The sequence below is a fragment of the Macaca thibetana genome, chromosome 11, assembly GCF_024542745.1.
Source record: "Macaca thibetana thibetana isolate TM-01 chromosome 11, ASM2454274v1, whole genome shotgun sequence".
NCBI lineage: Eukaryota > Metazoa > Chordata > Mammalia > Primates > Cercopithecidae > Macaca > Macaca thibetana.
Window position 1 is genome coordinate 22109810 of NC_065588.1, and position 21543 is coordinate 22131352.

At 34.1% G+C, this 21543-nt stretch overlaps 3 protein-coding genes across 5 annotated transcripts in view; 1 reads left to right on the forward strand and 2 right to left on the reverse strand.

Moving 5' to 3' along the window:
• LDHB (lactate dehydrogenase B) overlaps positions 1 to 21543 on the reverse strand; it is a 478946-nt gene that overhangs the window by 291019 nt on the left and 166384 nt on the right. The window lies entirely within an intron of this gene.
• The window catches only part of CMAS (cytidine monophosphate N-acetylneuraminic acid synthetase), a 412527-nt gene that overhangs the window by 276855 nt on the left and 114129 nt on the right, over positions 1 to 21543 (forward strand). The gene's annotated exons all lie outside the window — the stretch shown is intronic.
• ABCC9 (ATP binding cassette subfamily C member 9) overlaps positions 1 to 21543 on the reverse strand; it is a 140792-nt gene that overhangs the window by 118006 nt on the left and 1243 nt on the right. For all 3 annotated transcript variants that reach the window (XM_050747609.1, XM_050747611.1, XM_050747610.1), the window contains exons 2-5: positions 21375 to 21490; positions 16859 to 17020; positions 14144 to 14285; positions 8053 to 8174 (exon numbers count right to left, since the gene is read on the reverse strand). In XM_050747609.1, coding sequence (XP_050603566.1) covers positions 8053 to 8174; positions 14144 to 14285; positions 16859 to 17000 — 406 coding nt within the window. In that variant the 5' untranslated portion in view covers positions 17001 to 17020; positions 21375 to 21490. The remainder of the gene's footprint in view (positions 1 to 8052; positions 8175 to 14143; positions 14286 to 16858; positions 17021 to 21374; positions 21491 to 21543) is intronic.

Sequence of the window (21543 nt, forward strand, 5' to 3'; positions counted from 1 at the left end):
CTCGGACCAGAAAAGTGAGGATTACATTGCCACAGAACTACAACCAACATTTTGCAGCCAATATGAGATAGAAGCAGAGACTTTCCTAGAAATATTTTGGCAAGGATACAATCTACTTTGCACTTTGAATAAATGTCAGTACAAACGAATACGGTCTAAGAAAGAAGAAATCTAAGACACACGTAAGACAATCCAGCTTGGACAACATTTATCAGAACGAGAAAAGTTGATTGATCACTTCATTAGTGAAAAATACTGAACATTGGCATATGAACTCGATGTATATCTTCTTTTAGCTTAAATGTAGATTCAGAATGGATTCATTAAAAAAAAAAGACCAAATTATGTGCTATCTAAAGAGATTCACCTTAAGTATTAAAAAGAGTAGATTAAAAATAAGCAGATGGGAAAGATATACAATAAAAGCAATTAAGCATAAGAAACTTGGAGTGGCTATATTAATATAAAACAAAGCCGACTTCAAGACAATTATTATCAGAAATAAAAAAGACTTTTAATAATAATAAAAGGGTCCAGATTTTAGAAAGACACATTTAAAAATAGGCATATGACCAACGAAGATTTAGAAGATGTATTAGAACACTATCAAACACCTCATACTATTTGATATTTATAAAACTGTTTGAGATTTGGTACTCTAAAAATACTTCTAACATCTTCAGATTGTACCTACTTATTAACTGAATATGGTACTGGTATAAGTTATATGTTTAGTCAGAAAACAAAGAGAAATGAACTTGAAATAACAGAAATCATATAGAGTATATTTTCTGACCACAATAAAATTAAATTTAAAAAATCAAGAACAGTCAGACTATTGATTTTTTATTGCTACTTAACAAATTATAACAAACTGAGCAGCTTAAAACTGCACACATTTATTATCTCACAGTTTCTAGGATTCAGGACTTTGAGTCAGGGTCAATTGAGTTCTCTATTCCAGGCTCTCACGAGGCTGGGTTCTCTGCCCCAGGTTCTCACCAGGTTCTAGGTATTGACTGGGTCTGCTGGCTCAGTAAAGACTCTACTGATTTGAGACCTTCCTCCATGCCATACGCTATTGGCTAGAACCCAGGCACAGGTCCTACTCACACTCAAGGCAACAGAGTCATAAGCCGCAGGAACATCAGGCACAGAGATAACGAAGTAACCTTTGATCTTTTCACGCAGTAAGATATCTAAAAGTTTCTAAATATTTGGAAATTAAACAACACATTACTAATAATGCACATATTAAAGAAGAAATCACTAAAGAAGTCAGATAATATTAAAATACATTATAATAAAAATACTACATATTTAAAATTCAAGAAGTACAACTAAAATAAGACTCAGAGGAAAATTTATAGCTTTACATATTCATTTTACAATATAAGGTTTGAAACTGCATGTCGACCTTAGAAGCTCAGGAAAGAAAAAAAGGACCAAAAAAAGATGAAAACAATAGAGATGAATAGAAAGCAATAAAAGAGAAAAATGAACAATTGATAAAATGAACAAACTCAATATTGTCATTCTTTGAAAAGACTAATACAATTGATAAGTCCCTAGCTAGACAGTTCAAGAAAAGAAGAACACAAAAACCAATACTAGGAATGAAAGAGGCACTATCCCTACATACCCTACATACTTTAAAAGGAGAATCAGGAAATATCATGAATAACATTATGACAATGATCCAAAAACTTACATGAATGGAAAATTACTTAAAAATGTACCTTATGAAAACTAACATAAAAAGAAGTAGATACTCTGAAAAGTCCATATAGTCACTAAGGAAATTAGACAACATATTTATTAAATTACAATAAAATTTAGACTTGAAATTTTACTAGATATAAAAAAGTATTAGATACAACACTCTGTCTAATAGAGAAATAAATTTATAATTTTAAATCCTCCCTTAGTCCAAATTCCAGGTCCAGACGACTTCACTAGTGATTTCTATTCAACATTTAAGAAAGAGATAAAATTAACCTTATAAAAAGTCTTTCAGAAAAATAGAGAACACTTTCCAACTCATTTTATGAAGGCAGTTTAATGCAGCATGTATAAGCCTGAAAAAAGGAATTACAAGAAAATAACAGATGAATATTCTTCATTGCATAGATGTAAAAAGCCTTAAAAAATAAAATATAGTGATACCAAGTTGGCATAATATATTATGACTACATGTGGTTCTTCTCAGAAATGCATTGTTACTTTATTTGAAAAATAGATCAGTACAATTTAGCACACTAACAGAAATACAATTTTCCTAATGGATATAGGAACAAAACTTTAATAAAATTCAACACCCATTCAAGACTTTAATCACACCCTGAGTAAGCTTTAAATAAAAGAAAACGTACTAGGCAAATAAAGGTCCACTATGAAAAACCTATAACTAACATTACAATTAACTATGAAAGACTGACCATTTTCCCCTAAAATCAGGAACCAGACAGGATTTCAGTCTTATGTCTATTTGGCATTTTACTGGACATCTTAGCTACAGCAATATGACAAGGAAAAAAAGAAAAAAGAAAAAAGAAGGCATAAAGAAGGTTGAAAAAAAATAGGTATCTCTATTTGCAGATGGCATGTTTGTTTATATAGAAAATTTTAGGGAATGTACAAAGCAATAACTAAAAGTAATAAGTGAATTTTTAACACTGCAAGACACAAAGTCAATATAGAAAATCATTTTATCTTATTTTATTTTTTATCTGTAGGTATATATTTATGGGTTACATGAAATGTTTTGATACAGGTATGCAATGAGTAATAATCCCATCAGAGTAAATATGGCATTGATCATCTCAAGCATTTATCTTTTCTGTTAAAAATAATCCAATTGTACCCTTTTAGTTCTTTTTTAAATGTACAACCAAATTATTATTGACTGTAGTCACCTGGTTGTGCTATCAAATACTAGGTCTTATTCATTCTTCCTAATTTTTGTCTCCATTAAACATCCCCATTTGCCTCTCCCAGCACCCCACTACCCTTCCCAGTCTCTGGTATCCATCTTCCTACTCTCAGTCCCCATGAGTTCAATTATTTTGATTTTTTTGCTCCCACAAATAAGTGAAAATATGAGACGTCTGTCTTTCTGTGCCTGTCTTATTTCACTTAAACAATGACCTCAAGTTCCATCCATGTGGTTACAAATGACAGGATCTTATTCTTATTTTATGGCTAAATAATACTCCATTGTGGTATATGTATCACAGTTTCTTTATCCATCCGTCTGTTTATGGACACTTAGGTTGCTTCAAAATCTTAGCTATTGTGAACAGTGTTGCAATAAACATGGGAGTGCAGATATCTATTCAATATACTGATTTCCTTTCTTTTGGGTATGTACCTAGGAGTGGGGTTGCTGAATTGTATGGTGGCTCAACTTTTTGTTTTTTAAGGAAACTCCAAACTGTTCTTCATGGTGGTTGTACTAATTTACGTTTTCACCAATAGTGTACCAGGGTTTCCTTTTCTCCTCATTCTTGCCAGCATTACTTATTGCCTGACTTTTGTATACAAGCCATTTTAACTGGAGTGAGATGATATTTCATTGTAGTTTTGATATACATTTCTCCAATTGTCAGTGATATTGAGTACCTTTTCATATACCTGTTTGCCATTTGTATGTCTTCTTTTGACAAATATCTGGATATTTTGCCCATTTTTTATTGGATTGTTAGTTTTTGTTCCTATAGAGTTGTTTGAGCTCCTTATATATTCTGTTCTTTAATCCCTTGTCAGACAGGCAGTTTGCAAATATTTTCTCCCATTCTGCAGATTGTCTCTTCACTTTGTTGACTTTTCCCTTTGCTGTGCAGAAGCTTTTTAACTTGATGTGATCCCATTTGTTCATTATTGCTCTGGTTGACTGTGCTTGAGGGGTATTGCTCAAGAAATCTTTGCCCAGTCCAATGTCCTGGAGAGTTTCCTAATATTTTCTTGTAGTAGTTTCAGAGTTTGAGGTTTTAGATTTAAGTCTTTAATCTATTTTGATTTTGTTTTTGTACGTGGTGAGAGACAAGGGTCTAGTTTTGTTCTTCTGCATATAGATATCCAGTTTTCCCAGAACCATTTACTGAAGCGACTGTCCTTTCTCCAGTGTATGTTCTTAGCGCTTTTTAAAAAATAACTTCACGATAGATGTATGGATTTATCTCTGGATTCTATATTCTGTTCCATTTCTCTATATCTGTTTTTATGCCAGTACGATGCCATTTTGATTACTACTTCTCTGCAGTATGAAATCAGGTAATGTGATTCCTCCATTTTTGTACTATTTGCTTAGGATAGCTTTGACTATTCTAGGTCTTTTGTGGCTGTCTATAAATTTTAGAATTGTTTTTTCTATTTCTGTGAAAAATGTTGGTATTTTGACAGGGATTGCATTAAATCTGTAGATTGCTTTGAGTAGTAAGGGCATTTTAACAATGCCATTTGTATGTCTTCTTTTGACAAATGTCTATTCAGATCTTTTGCCCCTTTTTTATTGGATTATTAGTTTTTTCCTATAGAGTTATTTGCATCCTATAGAGTTGTTTTACTCAATATTTAATTGCATTTCACATAATGGAAGAAACAATTGAAAAATGAAATATGAAATAAATTTCACATGCAATAAAAGAAGGAAAACAAAGAAAAATACTTGAAATAAAGTTAACAAAACATGAAAGACCTCTACACTGAAAACTACAAAACATTGCAAAGGGAAACAAAAGACCTAAATAAATGAAGAATGCATTGTGAAACCCAATAGTGTGAAGATGCCAATTATCTCCCGAATTGTTTTATAAATTCGATGCAATCCCCATAATGGTCCCATCATGCTTTTTTTTTTTTTTTTGGAGAAATTGTAAACCTGATTCTAAACTGTATATAGAAACCCAAAAGAACTAGAATAGCCAAAGCAAACTTTGGAGAAAAGCAAAGAAAATGCTGTGTGACTTATAATTTATGACTTCAAGAACTCCAAAGCAAGAGAAAATGTTAGTGGCATAAAAATCTATGAATACATCAAAGAAACAGTAAAAAGAGCCAAAATAGATTGAACAGTCATTTGATTTAATTTTCTTTTACAGAAGTGCCAATGCAATCTTGTGAGAAACGGAAAGTCTATCCCACAAATGGTGCTGGAACACATTGATAATCACTTGGAAAAACAAAAGACCTTTGACACCTACCTTAAACCATATACACAATTAATTTAAAATGAATCATAGTCCTAAAAATAAAAATGGAAACTATAAAACATCTAAAAGCAAACAGGAGAATAGGAGGAAAACATATTTAGAGGCAAGACAAAGATGTCTTAAGACACAGAAAGCAGTAGCTAAGGACTAGAAGAAATGATAAATTATACTGTATCAAAGTTAAAAATCTTCTGCTCATTAAAAGACCCTATTAAATAAATGAATATGTATGCCACAGACTAGAAGGAAAACATTCTCAAAACATGTAACTGATGACATACTAATATATAGTATGTGCAAAATATTCCTACAACTCAATAATAAAAGTGCAACCCAATGAAACATGGGCAAAAGATATGAATAGCCACATCCCAAAGATAAAAAATGGCCAATAAACTCATCAAAAAGTGTTCAACATAATTAGCCATCAGATAAATGCAAATTAAAACCACAATGTGTTACCAGTAAACACCCACTAGCATGACTAAATTAGAAAGACCAAGATCACCAAATGATGAACATGTAGAACTGGAACTCCTACACCTTGTTAGTGAGTATAAAAAAACAATACAACCATTTTGGGAAAAGATGTCAGTTTCTTAAAATATGAACATTTACCCACTTATCCTATGACCCAGAGATTTCATTCTTAGGTATTTACCTAAGAGAAACAAATGCATATAGCCACAAAATACTTGTTAAGAATGTTGATAGCAGCTTTTATTCTCATGATGGCTAAAACCTGGAAATAGTACAGATGTCTATTAACAAGTGATTGAAAAACTATGATGATATAGTTATACAATGAAATACAGCAATTATAAGAACAAAATATTGATCTATGTTACATCACTGATGAGCATCAAAAAATCATGCTTAGAAAAAGAAGCCTTACTTAAAAATCTATACTGTGTCATTCAATTTACATGAAGTTCTAGAACAGGCAAACCTAATCCATGGTGGGAGTAAAAATCAGAACAGATATTGCCTCTGTAAAGGTGAAATTGAGTATAAGAAAATTTGCATGGATGATAGTTATGTCATGGTAGGGTTATATAGGTACATGCATTTAGCAAATTAAGATCGCTGTGTTTCATGTATATGAATTTTGTCTCACAAAAAGATATGAATGAAGCATTAAGAGGTAATGTATACTGATGTCTACAACTTACCTTAAAATGCATCAAAACTAAGATGGAGAGAGGTATGAATAGAAGGACGAAAAGATGTAGATATGTGATAAAACAAAGAGAACAAATGTAATTTGAAGAATTCATGTGTTGGGTAAGTGGGAATTCACATGATTCTTTCAACTTTCTGTACATTTGGTGATTTTCATAATGAAATGTTGAGACAAAATTACTAGCTTTGTGGTCTTAAAATCAGAAACTTTCCTAGTTTCAAATTTTTCTCTGTTAAAATAACAAGAAATATTATACTTTATCCCCATGTCCTTCCAGCAATATGATCAAATTGTGCTGTCTTGCACCTACATAACAATAATAGGCCTCTTCTGATTGCATTTCCTTCAAAACATTATTAATACCTAAATTCCTTTCTAGTTATAACATTTTTTATTACCATCAACTTTTCAAAAATGTATATTTAGCTTATTAAATTCTCAGTTTTATATATTTTTTGCAGCTCCCTGTTGGAAATTTCTTTTTTTCTTTTTGTTTGGCATTTTCAGACTTCTGCAATAGTGTCTGCCTCCCATTTTGTACAAAAGACCTTTCTATTAAGATAATTCAAAATTTGGCAGCCTTTTAAATTAATATGTAACCCTCTGTACCTTTTTTATTAGATTGCCTTTAACAATCATATAATGTGACACAACATAGAACAATCAGCATTTTTCATGCATCCATTTTCAATTTTAGTGTACTCAGGATGAATGAATAAAATACTGTGTCTGTGTTTTCATTATTTCTTCTCCTAATTTCTATATCATTAGTCAACATCATTTTCATTATACAACAACCAAATAAAATGAGAAACAGTAAGCATCATTCACACAGACACATGATTCAAACTACAATTTCAGGAGGTTCATAGCCCATCTATGATCCTTGTTCCATACCTTTATCTCTTTAAGAAAGAAAGTATACTCCAAGGAATACAGTGACGGGTCAGAGTATTGAACATAACTAATATAGGTGAGTTACATAATTTTGACCCAAGGCAAAAATAAAATTAGGAATATTTTAGATAGCCTTTGATTTCCACAGAACAAGGAGGCAAGAGAGGCAAATAAAACAATTGTAGTCACAATGCAGGTGTGAAAGGCTATGATTTAAAGGCAGCTGCTCCTCAGGACAGCATACTCTTCATTATGCTATGACACATAGTCTGCTACATAGTAATTTTAGGAAAATGTGGCATTCCCACAGCATCAGCGAAAGGACATTGGGAAAATATCCTTGGACTCCAAGCCAGAGGCAGAAACACCTGGAACTAGAGGAGATGACTTGTTCACAGGGCAGCATGGTGCAGCAGCTCCTCACAAGAGCTCTGATTCTTAAAATACAACTTCTGCAAGCCAGAAGGCCAGCACATTCCCTCCACTTTCCTCCCCCGCTACATACAGACACACCACAGAGAGTGTTTATTGCAGAAGAAATGACCTGGGGGTATGGAATTTTCACAGCCTAGAGCAACTCAGCTTATCTTCAACCCCACATTTACTGGGCAGCTACAGGAGAATTAATCACTGTGGTTTTCCCATACTTTCTACTCCCCACACACTCTGATAGTATTTACTCTGAGGAAAAAGAAAAACAACCTTTGGGGGAAAAAAAACAATAGCTCTTTAACGAGAAACAACAAAAGTGATCATACTTACCTAAAAGTAATTTAGGAAAATTTGATGTTTCGATATTATGATAATACACTATTGATGTTGTAGTGGCAACGAATCCCATCACGGCCGGCATAAAGAGGTGGAGGTGCCTTGATTCCCGTCGCCTACAAAGAACAGTACAAAGTCAATGCCTAAAGCTGATGGTTCCAGAAAACTTCCCACTTTTTCCCAATTTTTTCATAAGAACTGTCTCTTGGCAATAAGATGTTTAAAATACAGAATGCAATAGTAGTTTCCAAGATAATACATAAGGGAAGAATATATTGAAAGACATAGTTCTGCGGAAAGGATTTATCTTAACATGAAGGGTCAAGTAAACAACCAAACTATACCTTAAAATGCTTACAACAAAAGCTAATGTATAGCTACTCCTATACTGTAGGGCAGAGCTGCTGAAATAATTTAACAACTAAAGCAAGTGAAAACAGTTAACTCAATCCGAACTCCAATGTGGGTGAAAAGTGTGTTTGTTCCTTTGACAGCACTCCCAACTTAATAGTCTTCAGTGATTTCTCCATTCTCATTAATTCAGTCAATGTATCTGTGATTGCTGGTCCAGATACTGTATTAGGTTCTTGGATGCAACAATGAAGAAAACAAAATGTAACATCTGTAGTCAAAGAAAAAATCTAGTATATTGAGGATACCAATAGCAAATAGGAAATTACAACACAGCTGAAGGGACAGTGTGAAAACACAGATTGCACGTCTGGGACAGAGAAAGCTTTGAGAAGGAAGTGACTTCCAAACTGACACTTTCAGAATGAGGAATGGCTACTCAGAGGAAGAAGAGAGGAAGACAGTTCTAGGCAGAGGGGCCAGTGTGTTCAAGGGTATTGCAAGCAATTCAGCATGACTGCAAGGAGAATAGACTTCACTCTGAAGGCAACAGAGATCACCAGGCGAACCGGCGGTTCCAGACCAGATGAGTATAGTGGACAGCCCTCAACTCCACTGGCATTAATAATGCCACAGAGTGAAACATTTTGTTTTTCTCAAATTACTTGAAGATATTAGTACATATATGGTATAGAGAAGAGAGTGACTATACCACTTTCTCTGGGGGAAAGGAGAACACTGAGAAGGTCATTCCAGGAGAGGCATGGTTGACAATGGGAACTGAAATAGGAAAAAGAATCCACTGGTCAGGAAAAGGGTCATTTCAAAAAAGGAACAGAATGGGCAAGTACACAGAAGCATGAAACAATTCAACATGTTCAAAATTCCAAGTATTTCAATATTCTTGAAACGGAACGTTTAAGATAGAATGCATCATGGAAGGCTTTGTATGCCATGGTAAGAGGCTGGCATCTCAACCCACGGAAAACTGAAACACTTGAATGGTAAGTGGTATAATCAGATTTGTTTTAAATGGATAACTCTAGCAATCATGTGGATAAGAAAGTTGGTTGGTAATACATGAGTTTGTAGTGGAGGGAGTGAAATGGAAGAAAGAAAAACAGTTAGGAAGCTATGGGTATAAAGTCGTGTGACAGATGATAAAGGTTTGACTTCAGCTTTGGCAGCAGTAACACGGAGGAAATAATACATTTGGAAAATGATTGATTGTTAAAATAGGCAGGAGTTTACCAGCATTAGGGTATGAGGGTGATGGCAGTAGAGAAGTAGAAGATAATTCCTAGGGTGTCCGTGTGGATGGCTGTGTGACCAAATAAGATTTTAAGAGGATGAGCAGATTGGAAAGAGGAACTAACAAGTTTCACTAGACACTTATGGATTGTGAAGGTGTCTAATAAGGAGGAAAATGGAATTGTAAGTGTCTGTAGAGATTTGGAACATGGTCAGTGATATAATTTGGAATCATTAATATAGACATGGTAATAAAAATGTGAGGGTAGTAGGGTAGCACTTAAAAACCACCTACCATCTCCCGTAAATAGATCAAAATCATCAGAGGAAAAAAAAGATAACTATTTTGTCAGCACAGAAATTAGGAAATGCTTCTAATATTCTCTGACTATTGAATCAAAGAAAGAATCCGGCTGAACGTGGTGGTTTACGCCTGTAATCTCCACACTTAGCAAGGCTGAGGCGGGCGATCACTTGAGGCCAGGAGTTTGAGACCAACCTGGGCAACATGGTAAAACTCTATCTCTATTAAACATACAAAAATGAGCCGTGTGTGGTGCCGCATGCCTGTGACCCCAGCTACTCGGGGGGCTGAGGCAGGAGGATTGCTTGGACACGGGAGGCAGACTTGGCAGTGAACCAAGATCACACGGCTGCACTCCAGCCTGGGCAACAGAGCAAGACTCTGTCTCAAAAAAAGAGGAAAGGAGAGGAGAGGAGAAGGGAGGGGAGGTAAGGGGAGGGAGAAAGGAAGGAAGGAAGGATGGAGGGAAGGAAGGAAGGAAGGAAGAAAGAAAAGAAAAGAAGAAAAGAAAAAGAAGAGAAGAGAAGAGAAGAGGGAGGAAGGAAACCAAAATTCACTTACTAATATTATTTAGGAAATTTTAAAGTGAGAACACTCCCTATCCAATCCTGTAAAATGTGGTCACAACCATACTCATAAGAAAGTTTATAACCTTAAACAGGTTCAATAAGAAATAATTATAATAAATAAATTAAAAAGTCAACTTAAGATTTTAGAAAAAGAATGACAAACCATTATTAAGGGAAACAATAACAAAGAATTAATAAAGATAACAGCAGCTACAATAAAGTTTTGTACTTATTGTGGCACACCTTTATTAGGGATTTAACATGTCTTTTAACTATGCTAGTATTTTTATAAGATTGCTGTTATTTTGTTAGTTTCTGTTTACAAAGCTGCACAGGTTTTGCATGGTACTCCAATGCTATTTTTTTCCCTTCAGCTATGTTCTTTTCAGAGTATGAGTTGCAGACCTCGATGGCTTGGTAGGAGCGCATATGTCCCATTACAGCAGAAAATCTTTAGTCAGAATGTTGGAAATAAATTTTTTAAGTATTATATTGCGAAGGTCAAATAAATCACTTCAAAAGAGAGAAAACGATAAAAATAAAAACCTAATAAAAACACAGTAATGAAGATTTTAAAACACTGCTTTTAGAATTTGACAGATTAAATAGTACAAAACCAAGCAACATACAGAACTTCGGTAATACAATCAGTAAACGCAATAAAATTGTGTCTCCTACAAAGTGTATATATTACTTTCTAATACTCGCTAAGTATTTATAAAATAATCAAGTATTTGACTATAATAAAAATGTTAATAAACTGCAGAGAGTAATCATTTTACAAACTACATGCTTTAATAATAAACCAATCAAATTAAGCAAAAGAGCAATCTGAAAAGGATTCCTAAACCTAGGAGAGTATCTAAACTGCAATCAAAGGTAGAAATATAAAGGAGAACAAAAGCCCATGCAGAATAAAGGATGTTCCAAAAGAAAAATTACTAGCTTTAAATGTTTGTATTACTAAAAAACAAAATCAAATATTCTATTAGGAAAGCCTTTTGCATTGTTTTTCTAATTGTAATGAGCATTTGTCATATATTAAGTAAATAATTCATAAGGGTTTTACTTAAAAAAAGAAAGATGGAATGATCAGCAGTGTCGTAAATAATAATTACGATAAAGACAAAAGAGTCTCCATTAGTTGTCATTAATAACCACGAGGATTCTTACAGAAGCAGTTTCCAGAATAAGATGGGGCAAGAGAAAAAGCAAAACTAAATGTTTGGATTTAGATGTAACTAGAAGATGACATTTCGAAAGGCCTGGATAAAAAGGGTAAGGATAAGTCTATACCTAAATAGTAGAAGAGCATAATACAGAATCAAAGGTATATTTTTACCTGTTTTTAGGATCTCTTTTATCATGACCATTACAAACAAGTTTCTATCATTAGGATATATCGTTATTATTATTCGTTCAGTCTGTGTTTTCTGAGGACCTGACTGAATCAACCAGAGGAGTTTTCCTTGTCCACATGATGTCAAGTTTCAAAAAAATTGGATGATCTATCTTCTACTTTATACACACACATATAAACAGATACAGTAACCTAAATGCTAAAGAAATTAAAAAATTAAGCCTAGAATTGGCTATGCTAGTATAAATATACCAGAATTTTAAACAGTTACCAATAAGATAATATCCAATTAAGCTTCTAAATGCATCTATTAGAGTCTCTAATTTTTCTTTTTATCAGAAATTAAGACCTGCACATATCTGCAAAAAACCCTCATAAAACATTACAAAATAGTTGGTTCCATGACAAAAGCTTAGGAGTTTCATTCCTTGTTAATTGCAACAGAAAGCGTAAACAGATGTCAGAGAGGTTCCAGTTCGACAAGAAGAAAATAAATTTTAGACTTTCCTATCAAAAAATTTAAAGGCCTTCTAATATTAATTCCTCAATGAAAGGCACACCATTTAGCATAATTTCATAATCAAAAATTTCCTATACTTGAGTTTATTTTGTTACTATATAAGAAAAATATTTTCACCAGATTATGTTCAAGTTTATAAATATAATTCATTATATTTTAACTGCCTAATACAAACATCATATTTTATAAAAATAACAAAATTCCTTTAAAAATATGGATTTTCAAAACTATAAAACCCTGGAAGACAACCTAGGCAATACCATTCAGCACATAGGTATGAGCAAAGATTCCATGACAAAAATGCCAAAAACAATTGCAACAAAAGCAAACATTGACAAATGGGATCTAATTAAACTAAAGAGCTCCTGCACAGCAAAAGAAACTATCAACAGAGTAAAAAGACAAATGGGAGAAATTTTTTGCAAACTATGCATCCAACAAAGATGTAATATCCAGCATCTATAAGGAACTAAACAAATTTACAAGAAAAAAACAAACAACAACATAAAAAAGTGGGCAAAGGACATGAACAGACACTTTTCAAAAGAAGACACATGCGTGGCCAACAATCATATGAAAACAAAGCTCAACATCCTTGATCATTAGAGAAATGCAAATAAAAACCACAATGAGATACCATCTCACACCAGTCAAATGGCTACAATTAAGAAGTCAAAAAATAACCGATGTTGGTGAGGTTGTGGAGAAAATGGAATTCTTATACACTGTTTGTTGGAATGTAAATTAGGTTAGCCATTGTAGAAGACAGTGTGGTGATCCCTCAAAGACCAAAAAACAGAAATACCATTTGACCCAGCAATCCCATTATTGGGTAATGGAAATATAAATCATTCTATTATAAAGACACATACATGCATGCACATGTTCATTGCAGCACTATTCACAATAGTAAAGGCATGGAATCAACCTAAAAGTCCATCAGTGATAGACTGGATAAAGAAAATGTGGTACGTATACACTATGGAATACTATGCAGCCAGAAAAAATCGACAACATCATATCCTTTGCAGGGACATGGATGGAGCTGGAGGCCATTATTCTTAGCAAACTAACACTTGAACAGAAAACCAAATACCACATGTTCTCACTTATAAGTGGGAGCTAAACGATGAGAACATATGGACACAGGGAAACAACACACACTGGGGCTTTTCAGAGAGTGGAGGGTGGGAGGACGGAGAGGATCAGGAAAAAGAACTAATGGTTACTAGGATTAATACCTGGGTGATGAAATAATCTGTACAACAAACCTCTGTGATGCAAGTTTACCTGTATAATAAACATGCACTTGTACCCCTGAACTTAAAAGTTTAAAAAGTGGATTTTATTACAAATCTTGATTTTAAAACAGTTTGCGCTTTGCATCAATTTATGGCTCTATCCTCACTGATTCTCAGACTCATTCATCCTGACTCATCTATTTTTGCTTCTTTAAAAAATAAATGGAAACATCTGAGAAATAATTAATATATTAACATAAGTATATAGCTATTAGACCTATGTGTAAATGCAGACAATCTTTCCATTTATACCTGTTTTTAACATTAAAAAGTTCAAAAAGACATAAGAACTTCCTGCAAGAGCTACAGGGATCAGAGAGCAAAAAGTATAAAGCATATGTATGAGCACAAGTTACAAAGACGTGAACTTGTGTAATCAATATACCCGCTGGTATATTGCAGTGGTATTATTAAAGTTAGATCACTTACGAGTCTGAAACAATGCCTTCTGCTATTTCACAGACATGCACAAACAGGAGAGCGAATGTAAGAATCCATCTCAGGTTATGTCCCGGAAAATGAAGCCATGTGTTGTGGTGAATTTGTACTTTTGAGCTTTGGCTCCCCCACCCTGGAAAAAAGAGAAAAGTAAAAAAAAAAAAAAAAAAAAAAAAAAAAACATAAACCAAAGGCTCCACTGTAATAAAAATAATTTAAATTATGGTAAGCTTTAAGGGGAGGTCCTGAAACCTTAATACTTTCTAGAGTAGCAAAGGAAATCCTAGTCTATTTTTGTTGTTAATAAAATTTACAATTAACCTTTACAAGACTACCGAGGCTAACACATCAACATTTGTGGCATTACTCAGGAATAATACCAACTCTGGATGACAACATGGTTCTACCTCATGCTAATCGGAAGCTCTTCCTGACAGCTTTCTGATTAATTCAAAAGGAAATAACTTGATGATAATACATGAAATTTACTGTAGAAAATCTTTGAAGACATGAAATCTACAAGAGGACAAATCAAGGAAAGACATATTTGGTTACAAAATATGGGACTCATTAGTTGAGTCAACTCTTAATCATATGCACATCATATGAGAAAAATTGTTATGTATGACTAGGCAGGCACTGTTATTCAACAATCGGTACTGATACTTTTCTCAAAGAAAGCTAAAGTTCTTGATGGTGAGCTTTTAAGCAGGCTCAAAACCATTATAGGTCCACCCTTAGCTTGCCACTGAAGAAAACAATTCAAGATTATATGTTAGTAAAATTCTGATGGTTTCCTCCCTAAACTACTCTATAGTTTAGTTACTATGTAGAGTAATACTAGTTCATATGTGGTGTACTAGGGGGCCCCACTTTTGTCTCCTTTTGTTCCCTTTTTTCTCATTTTTTGACTATAGAAAAAAAGCCCCACCTACTTCAAGAATGAATGGGGGTTTGTGCTTGAAATATTGCAGGAAAGAATTTCTGTAGAGGCAACAGATGCCCCTTTGATTTGAAATGAATATTCATGTCTTAGTTGTTTTCAATTTATTCATCAATGGAAGGTTAGTTATATTTAATATATTCTACTAGAACTTATGCTGTAAACTCCCATAGGCAAGTTCTATGTCTTTTTTTTGCAACCTTATGATTTTCCTAGTACCTGATAGTTTTTTAAGATTGATTTGTGATCCCTCACTAATTCAAGTAGCCAATGTCATAAATAAAAAGTCTGAATTTTTTCTATTTCCCTTTAACAATGTCCCCTCCAATTCTATTCTATTCAAATACACTGGTGCCAGCCTCTGTGCTGGATGCTAGGGATACACAATGGAATGTCACTGTTCTTGCTCTCAAAAAGTTAACCAGATGTCAATAATTGGGGAATTATTAATTGTGGAATTACAGTTAAAAAATCCATTTTTCTACTTTTGGACAAAGGGCATTCTTCATGACCTACAAATAATACTACATAAACAACAACTGATGTTTCTACATATGGCCACTCTGGTCTCAATATATTTAGCATCTGTACATTTGTTTAATGTAACTATGTACCAAGAGTTATGTTGTCCTGTGTATATATCATATGATGAGTTATTTAATCCCTCTTAGAATAATGCCAAGCACGTAGTATCCTCTCCATTGATATTTGTTAAATGAATAAATAAAAGCATATGAATGATTTTCAAACATTCCCTTAAAGCAGATCATTAAAATTTGCTAGTTTTCTTAAGAAAATGCATCTGAAAACTTTTTCACTTATTTAATTGGAAAAATATCACGCATGAAAAAATTAAGCACAATTAACTCAAAATAGTGGTTACCTCTGTGAAAAGATAGGAACATAGGATATGGAAAGAGTAACAAGACCAGAAAATGGTGTGCAGAGACAGGCCCTTTCATTCTTACTTCTATATTCTTTAGGTGAGCATTGGTAGGCTCAAAGGATTTTTATTCTATTAATCTCCATCATTTTATGTATCAAAATACTTCATAATTTTTAAAAAGTTAAAGGGTCTGTTTGGGTAAGTTATACAAATTATTCATAATTGCCCTTAATTATCAGATTTTGTACATATGTAAACTGTAAAATAAGACAAAACTGTATTATTAACTTCTTTCCAAATACTTTGTGAATGTCCTCTTTCTACATAAAACACAACCTCATCACTGCCACTGTAACTTGCATGCTTGGCATCTTCCAATTCCCCAAACGTGTCACTCACTATCTTCCCCATCACCTCCAAAGAGTGAGTTGTTTCAGCAGGTTAATTTGTTCCTGTACTTGTAAACAGACTTACAATGTGGCATAGTCATTTCTCATGACTTTAACACATCTGCCCCACTGGACTATTCCCTGAAGGCAAGTACTCTTTTATTCATTTTCCATTCCCTTGACCTAACCCAAAGTAAGTGCTCAACAAATGCTGTAGATCTATCTCATATATTTCTCTCTCCTTCTTTTTAAAAAACTGCTGCTGCTACCTGAAGGCCATTCCTAAGCAAGCATGTGACCTCAATTTCACCTATGGAAGATCACCTGTCAAAAATTTATGTTTGAAAAACACAAAATACTTGCTTGTTCATTTCTCACAGCCATCAGCTTCCATGTTAGAGAAATTAAGTCAACATTATCCCAAATCTCAGCCATTAGTGAGATATATAAACATCACGTGGTATAACATAGGACATTAGATTACTTACCAATAAACAATATTGGAAAAGTGATAAACAACAGAAAGACATGTGGGACCAGGTTGAGGGCATCCACAAAGCAGGAATTTTGTAATACACCATCATTAATATTATATGAAGAAATGTTGTTACCACAAAATGAAAGGCTCATTTCTTCTTATATGGTTTACTCTAAAAGGGAGAGAAATGAGAAAGAAAAATCCGCTTATTAGTAAACTCATGTTCATAAAATTATAGCCTTGAATAGGAGGCCATATCATACAATCAATCCCTTTTATTTTGATAGCTGAGGAAATAAGAAACTGTGCCAAAGCAACTTGAAGGTTTCTTATAAAGGCCTTATACGTCCTATGAGATCTTCTTTTCCATAGCTTTTACTTCCAGAGAAAAATGCTTTCATGTGGAAAATGTTTATAATTAATATCCACCTATAGTAATACCTCAAATGAGTGTCTGACTAAATTGCTTTCAAAGAACAAAAATGGTCTATATGAAGAAAAAGAAGGAAAAAAATTGAACCAATGACTAAAAAGTCAAAATGATATAATTTCAAATATTTTCCCATACTCACTGAAAATGTACTAATAAACAACTAAAGTTGTTCAGTAAACTGTGACAGAGTTTCCTGAAACATTTCACTAGTTGTGGGAAATACTAATATACAGAGAACAGTGTGCCTGCAGTAATGGCTAAGAGTAATCGGTCTTTCCCTGAAGAATACTAAAAATCAAATGCTCAAGATGAATTAAACCTAACTCAAATGACAAGTCAACGAAACTACTCAGATTCTATAGTTAGAATATTCTCACATGAAATACACTCTACTCAAGTTTGAAACGTAGAATATCTTTTAATTGGAAATTGGTACTCCATAAGTAGAAGTAGATGAGTTTAGAGCGGAAACAGAGGACAAGGTCACACCGTGCTTTGTAAGTCATTGTCAGGATTGTGGCTTCTACTCTTAGTGAAGTGGGCCACTGGGGATTTTGGGGCAAAGGAGTGACATGCTCTCACTTACATGTTAAATGGTTCTCTATTATTGCTGTGCCAAAACAGATGGGAGATGAGCAAAGGTCTGCTCCATCAAAATACTGCTGTGAAATTCCAGGAAAAGCTTTAACATTCTGAAAACTTATTTTATAATACCTACTACTTATTTAAATTCTGGGCACTTTGCATATCTTAAATCCTCAGAACAACCTTGTAACACTAGTGGTGTTATTCATCTTTTACAGTGGAGGATACTAAGGTCCAGATAAGTTCAGTAACTTGCCAACCAGTAGAGCAGCCAAGCCCACACCCAAATGTCTGACTTATAAACTATTTCTTTCCACTGTATTACACAACCTCCAACCTGCTTTTTAAAGAAAGTATCGTATCTATTCTTTAAGCCAAGAAGCAATTTAAGATTTTAACCTCACTAGACCTCGTTTCCTTTCTATATTTATGTCGCACTGTATTCTGAGTTGCATTACTAAAAGTTGGCAAAAATTTTCTTTTTTTTTTTTTTTTTTTTTTTTGAGACGGAGTCTTGCTCTGTCGCCCAGGCTGGGGTGCAGTGGCCGGATCTCAGCTCACTGCAAGCTCCGCCTCCCAGGTTTACGCCATTCTCCTACCTCAGCCTCCCGAGTAGCTGGGACTACAGGCGCCCGCCAACCCGCCCGGCTAGTTTTTTTGCATTTTTTAGTAGAGACGGGGTTTCACCGTGTTAGCGAGGATGGTCTCGATCTCCTGACCTTGTGATCCGCCCGTCTCGGCCTCCCAAAGTGCTGGGATTACAGGCTTGAGCCACTGCGCCCGGCCAAAAATTTTCTTAACTAGCATAGTACCTTTTCTTTCTTTCCTTTCATTGATAATTGATTTAGCAATGGTCACAAACAATACTTTTCCTAGGAAAAACAGAGTGTTATACAGAAAAGGTTGTCAATGGTAGGTAAATTATTAGAGAAATCAAATTTCAAGCAAAGGTTTTATAAAGCATTATATGAATACCTCAGCTAAAGAGTCTGTGTATTTACAATCTTAAATACTTATACAGAATGCCTCTCACATGTTGTTCCTGATAAGCTCTTTTTATAATAAATAACTGATATGCTCCCTAGTTGAGTCTGTCCTCCATCTTTTTTTAAAAAAAAGTTGTATTTTTAAAACCTTAAGGTTAAGTTATACACTTGGTAAATTCTTACAAGCTATTAAGGTTTTAATCTGGATAAAAGAATAAAAGGGACTTGAAGTTTTTAAACAACAGCAAAATGGAAGTTATGAATTTATAGGTGTATGTTAGGTATATTTCTGGCAAAGACAGACAAAAACAAAACTAAAAACTAATAGCTAGTAATGAAATTTTTTAGACTACTTCCTTTATTTAGTAGAAATGATAAAAAGGAAACTTAAAGCCTACTCTTAATTGAAAGACATATATAAACTTTCCTTGCACAAACTAGAAAATAATGTTTACTTTAGCAACTTTTATAACATTATCCAAAATTATAATATTCCAGTAGGCCACATTTATAAACTAGTATCATTGAGGTCGATGCTAAAGTATAACCTGCAGCTTTGCAAATCATACCCTTCATTAGCTATAAGCATTGCTTGCCTGATGTTTAATCAATCCTGAAATCTACCAATTAAATCGCCTTTGGATAAATGTTGTGTGTAACTGGAAAGAAAATCTCAGAAAAGTACAATCACCTGAAAAATTTAAGAACATTTTCAGACATACACTAGATATCTGGAACTGTATGCCATTAACTAATTAACTGTAAAAACACTTACTGATGCTAACCACGCGCTAGTTACTAGGAATCCAATGGTGCATGTCAGAAACAGTGCCTGTAGTTTTAGAATATATAAATCAGATTATAGTAGTCTCAGTAGCTGTGGGTATATTGTAGGGGTATATGATCTAAAAGATAGGAAAATAGGCAATGATATAATCATACAAAGGTGTAAACTTGAAGTTGGTAAAGTAAACGGTTTAGAATGATTTTTCTGTCTGCCATAAACTCTAACTTCACATTTCCGGCCAGCTCTGAACCTGTCCATTACCTTGCCGCAGGTCTCCTTTCACCTTTTCATTTGACTGCTCCTTTATCCTTTCCCTTTAACCCGTAGTCTCCTTATCCAACATCCAGAGTCCGTATGGCACATTCTAACAGCCATCCTCCATTACAACCCAACATGGACAAAAAGAGGGAGGCAGTAAACTTATTGCTGATATATTGATAATTATTATGTTTATCAAAGGCATTTTATTCAATCCACGTTTCTAATCCTGAAATTTCCAATTGTCATTTAATGTTTTCCTCCCAGTCACCAGGTTCAATTGGGAATGTTTGGGGAAGGGTATAAATCGCTGTTCTTGATGGCTAAACTCCATCACCTGACATCCTTCAGCTCCACCCCTTCTGGAGTTGTTTAGATTCAGCTGAGCACTGATGGAGGCCCAAGCATCAAGGAGGGAGAAGGGAGGGCAGATGGGGAGATATAATGTTTTCCTTTCCAGAAGCATAAGCCATCGAAATGTGTTCAGTTGCTTATGAGAGTTGATAGAGTTGGAGAACTTGACTGAATAAACTTTAAAAACAAAGATCGAAGTGAAATTTTGCTTCTAATGTATGTCTGTGGAGCAGAAAACATAAAATGGAAATACTCTTAATTATCTAACTTACAATTTCATGGCAAGAATCGCACCCTCAGTGTTCTTATTCCTTGAAATTCATTATATGAAATTCCACACATCTAGGACATATACATTTTGGATTTAGTTGGTGAATGTAATACCTGACCTATCCAGTCTGTTGGTTCCTCTGTAAGAGAGGAACAGTAGTTGTCTGATTTAATTCTAAAAACACATTTAAGTGTTGAGGCATATAAGATACACCATTTATTTTGGCCAGCCCTATCCTTTGGAAATAGACTACAAGTAAAGCAAGTGAAAACTTGCCGTCCTTCCTGTTCACCTAGCTGAAAGCATTAGTTCTGGTTGAATAGCAATTGCAGAGAGCTTAAAATGCTGGAAACACCTAGAGAAAACATGCTAAACTTAAATAAAAGTTTTCATTCTTACATATAAAAGGATTCATTCTTTAATTGTTTAGAGATTAACCAAATTATGTTATAAAAGAGAAACAGGACATTTTAAAGAACTTAGGGCTTTATCATCATCTAGAGCATTTTCAGGATAGACATCGCTTGCAAAAACCAATGCTGTAATCACTTCTTTGAAGCTATTCAGTCCCTAGTTCATGAAATAAGAACTAGAGAATGTATAGCTAGTTAGCTAGCTACCATGGCTATAACTATGACAGATCCAAGTAGGAAAATCACTGCAAAAATCACCACTGACTTCTGATTTAGTGTCTGATCTGAACCCACCCAATTACTCTTCAGTGGCTGTGAAGTCCCATCCCACACCAAAAGAAATGTTGAAATTACTCAGTAGGTATTCCTTAGACAGATACTGCAATGGGATTTAAAAAAAAAAATCCCAAACTGAACAAATAAAGTAAAAAATAAATACCTCGGGCAATAGCTTCACGCTGCTTCAAATCCCTGCCGGTGCACTTGAGCTACCTTCAAAACACCGACTTCCTACACTGTCTTAAGATGTAAATTTCAAACCCGGACGCAGAACTCCTAAAAAAAGCAAAGAGCAACAAAAATTAAGCAGACAGAAAACTAATTCTTGA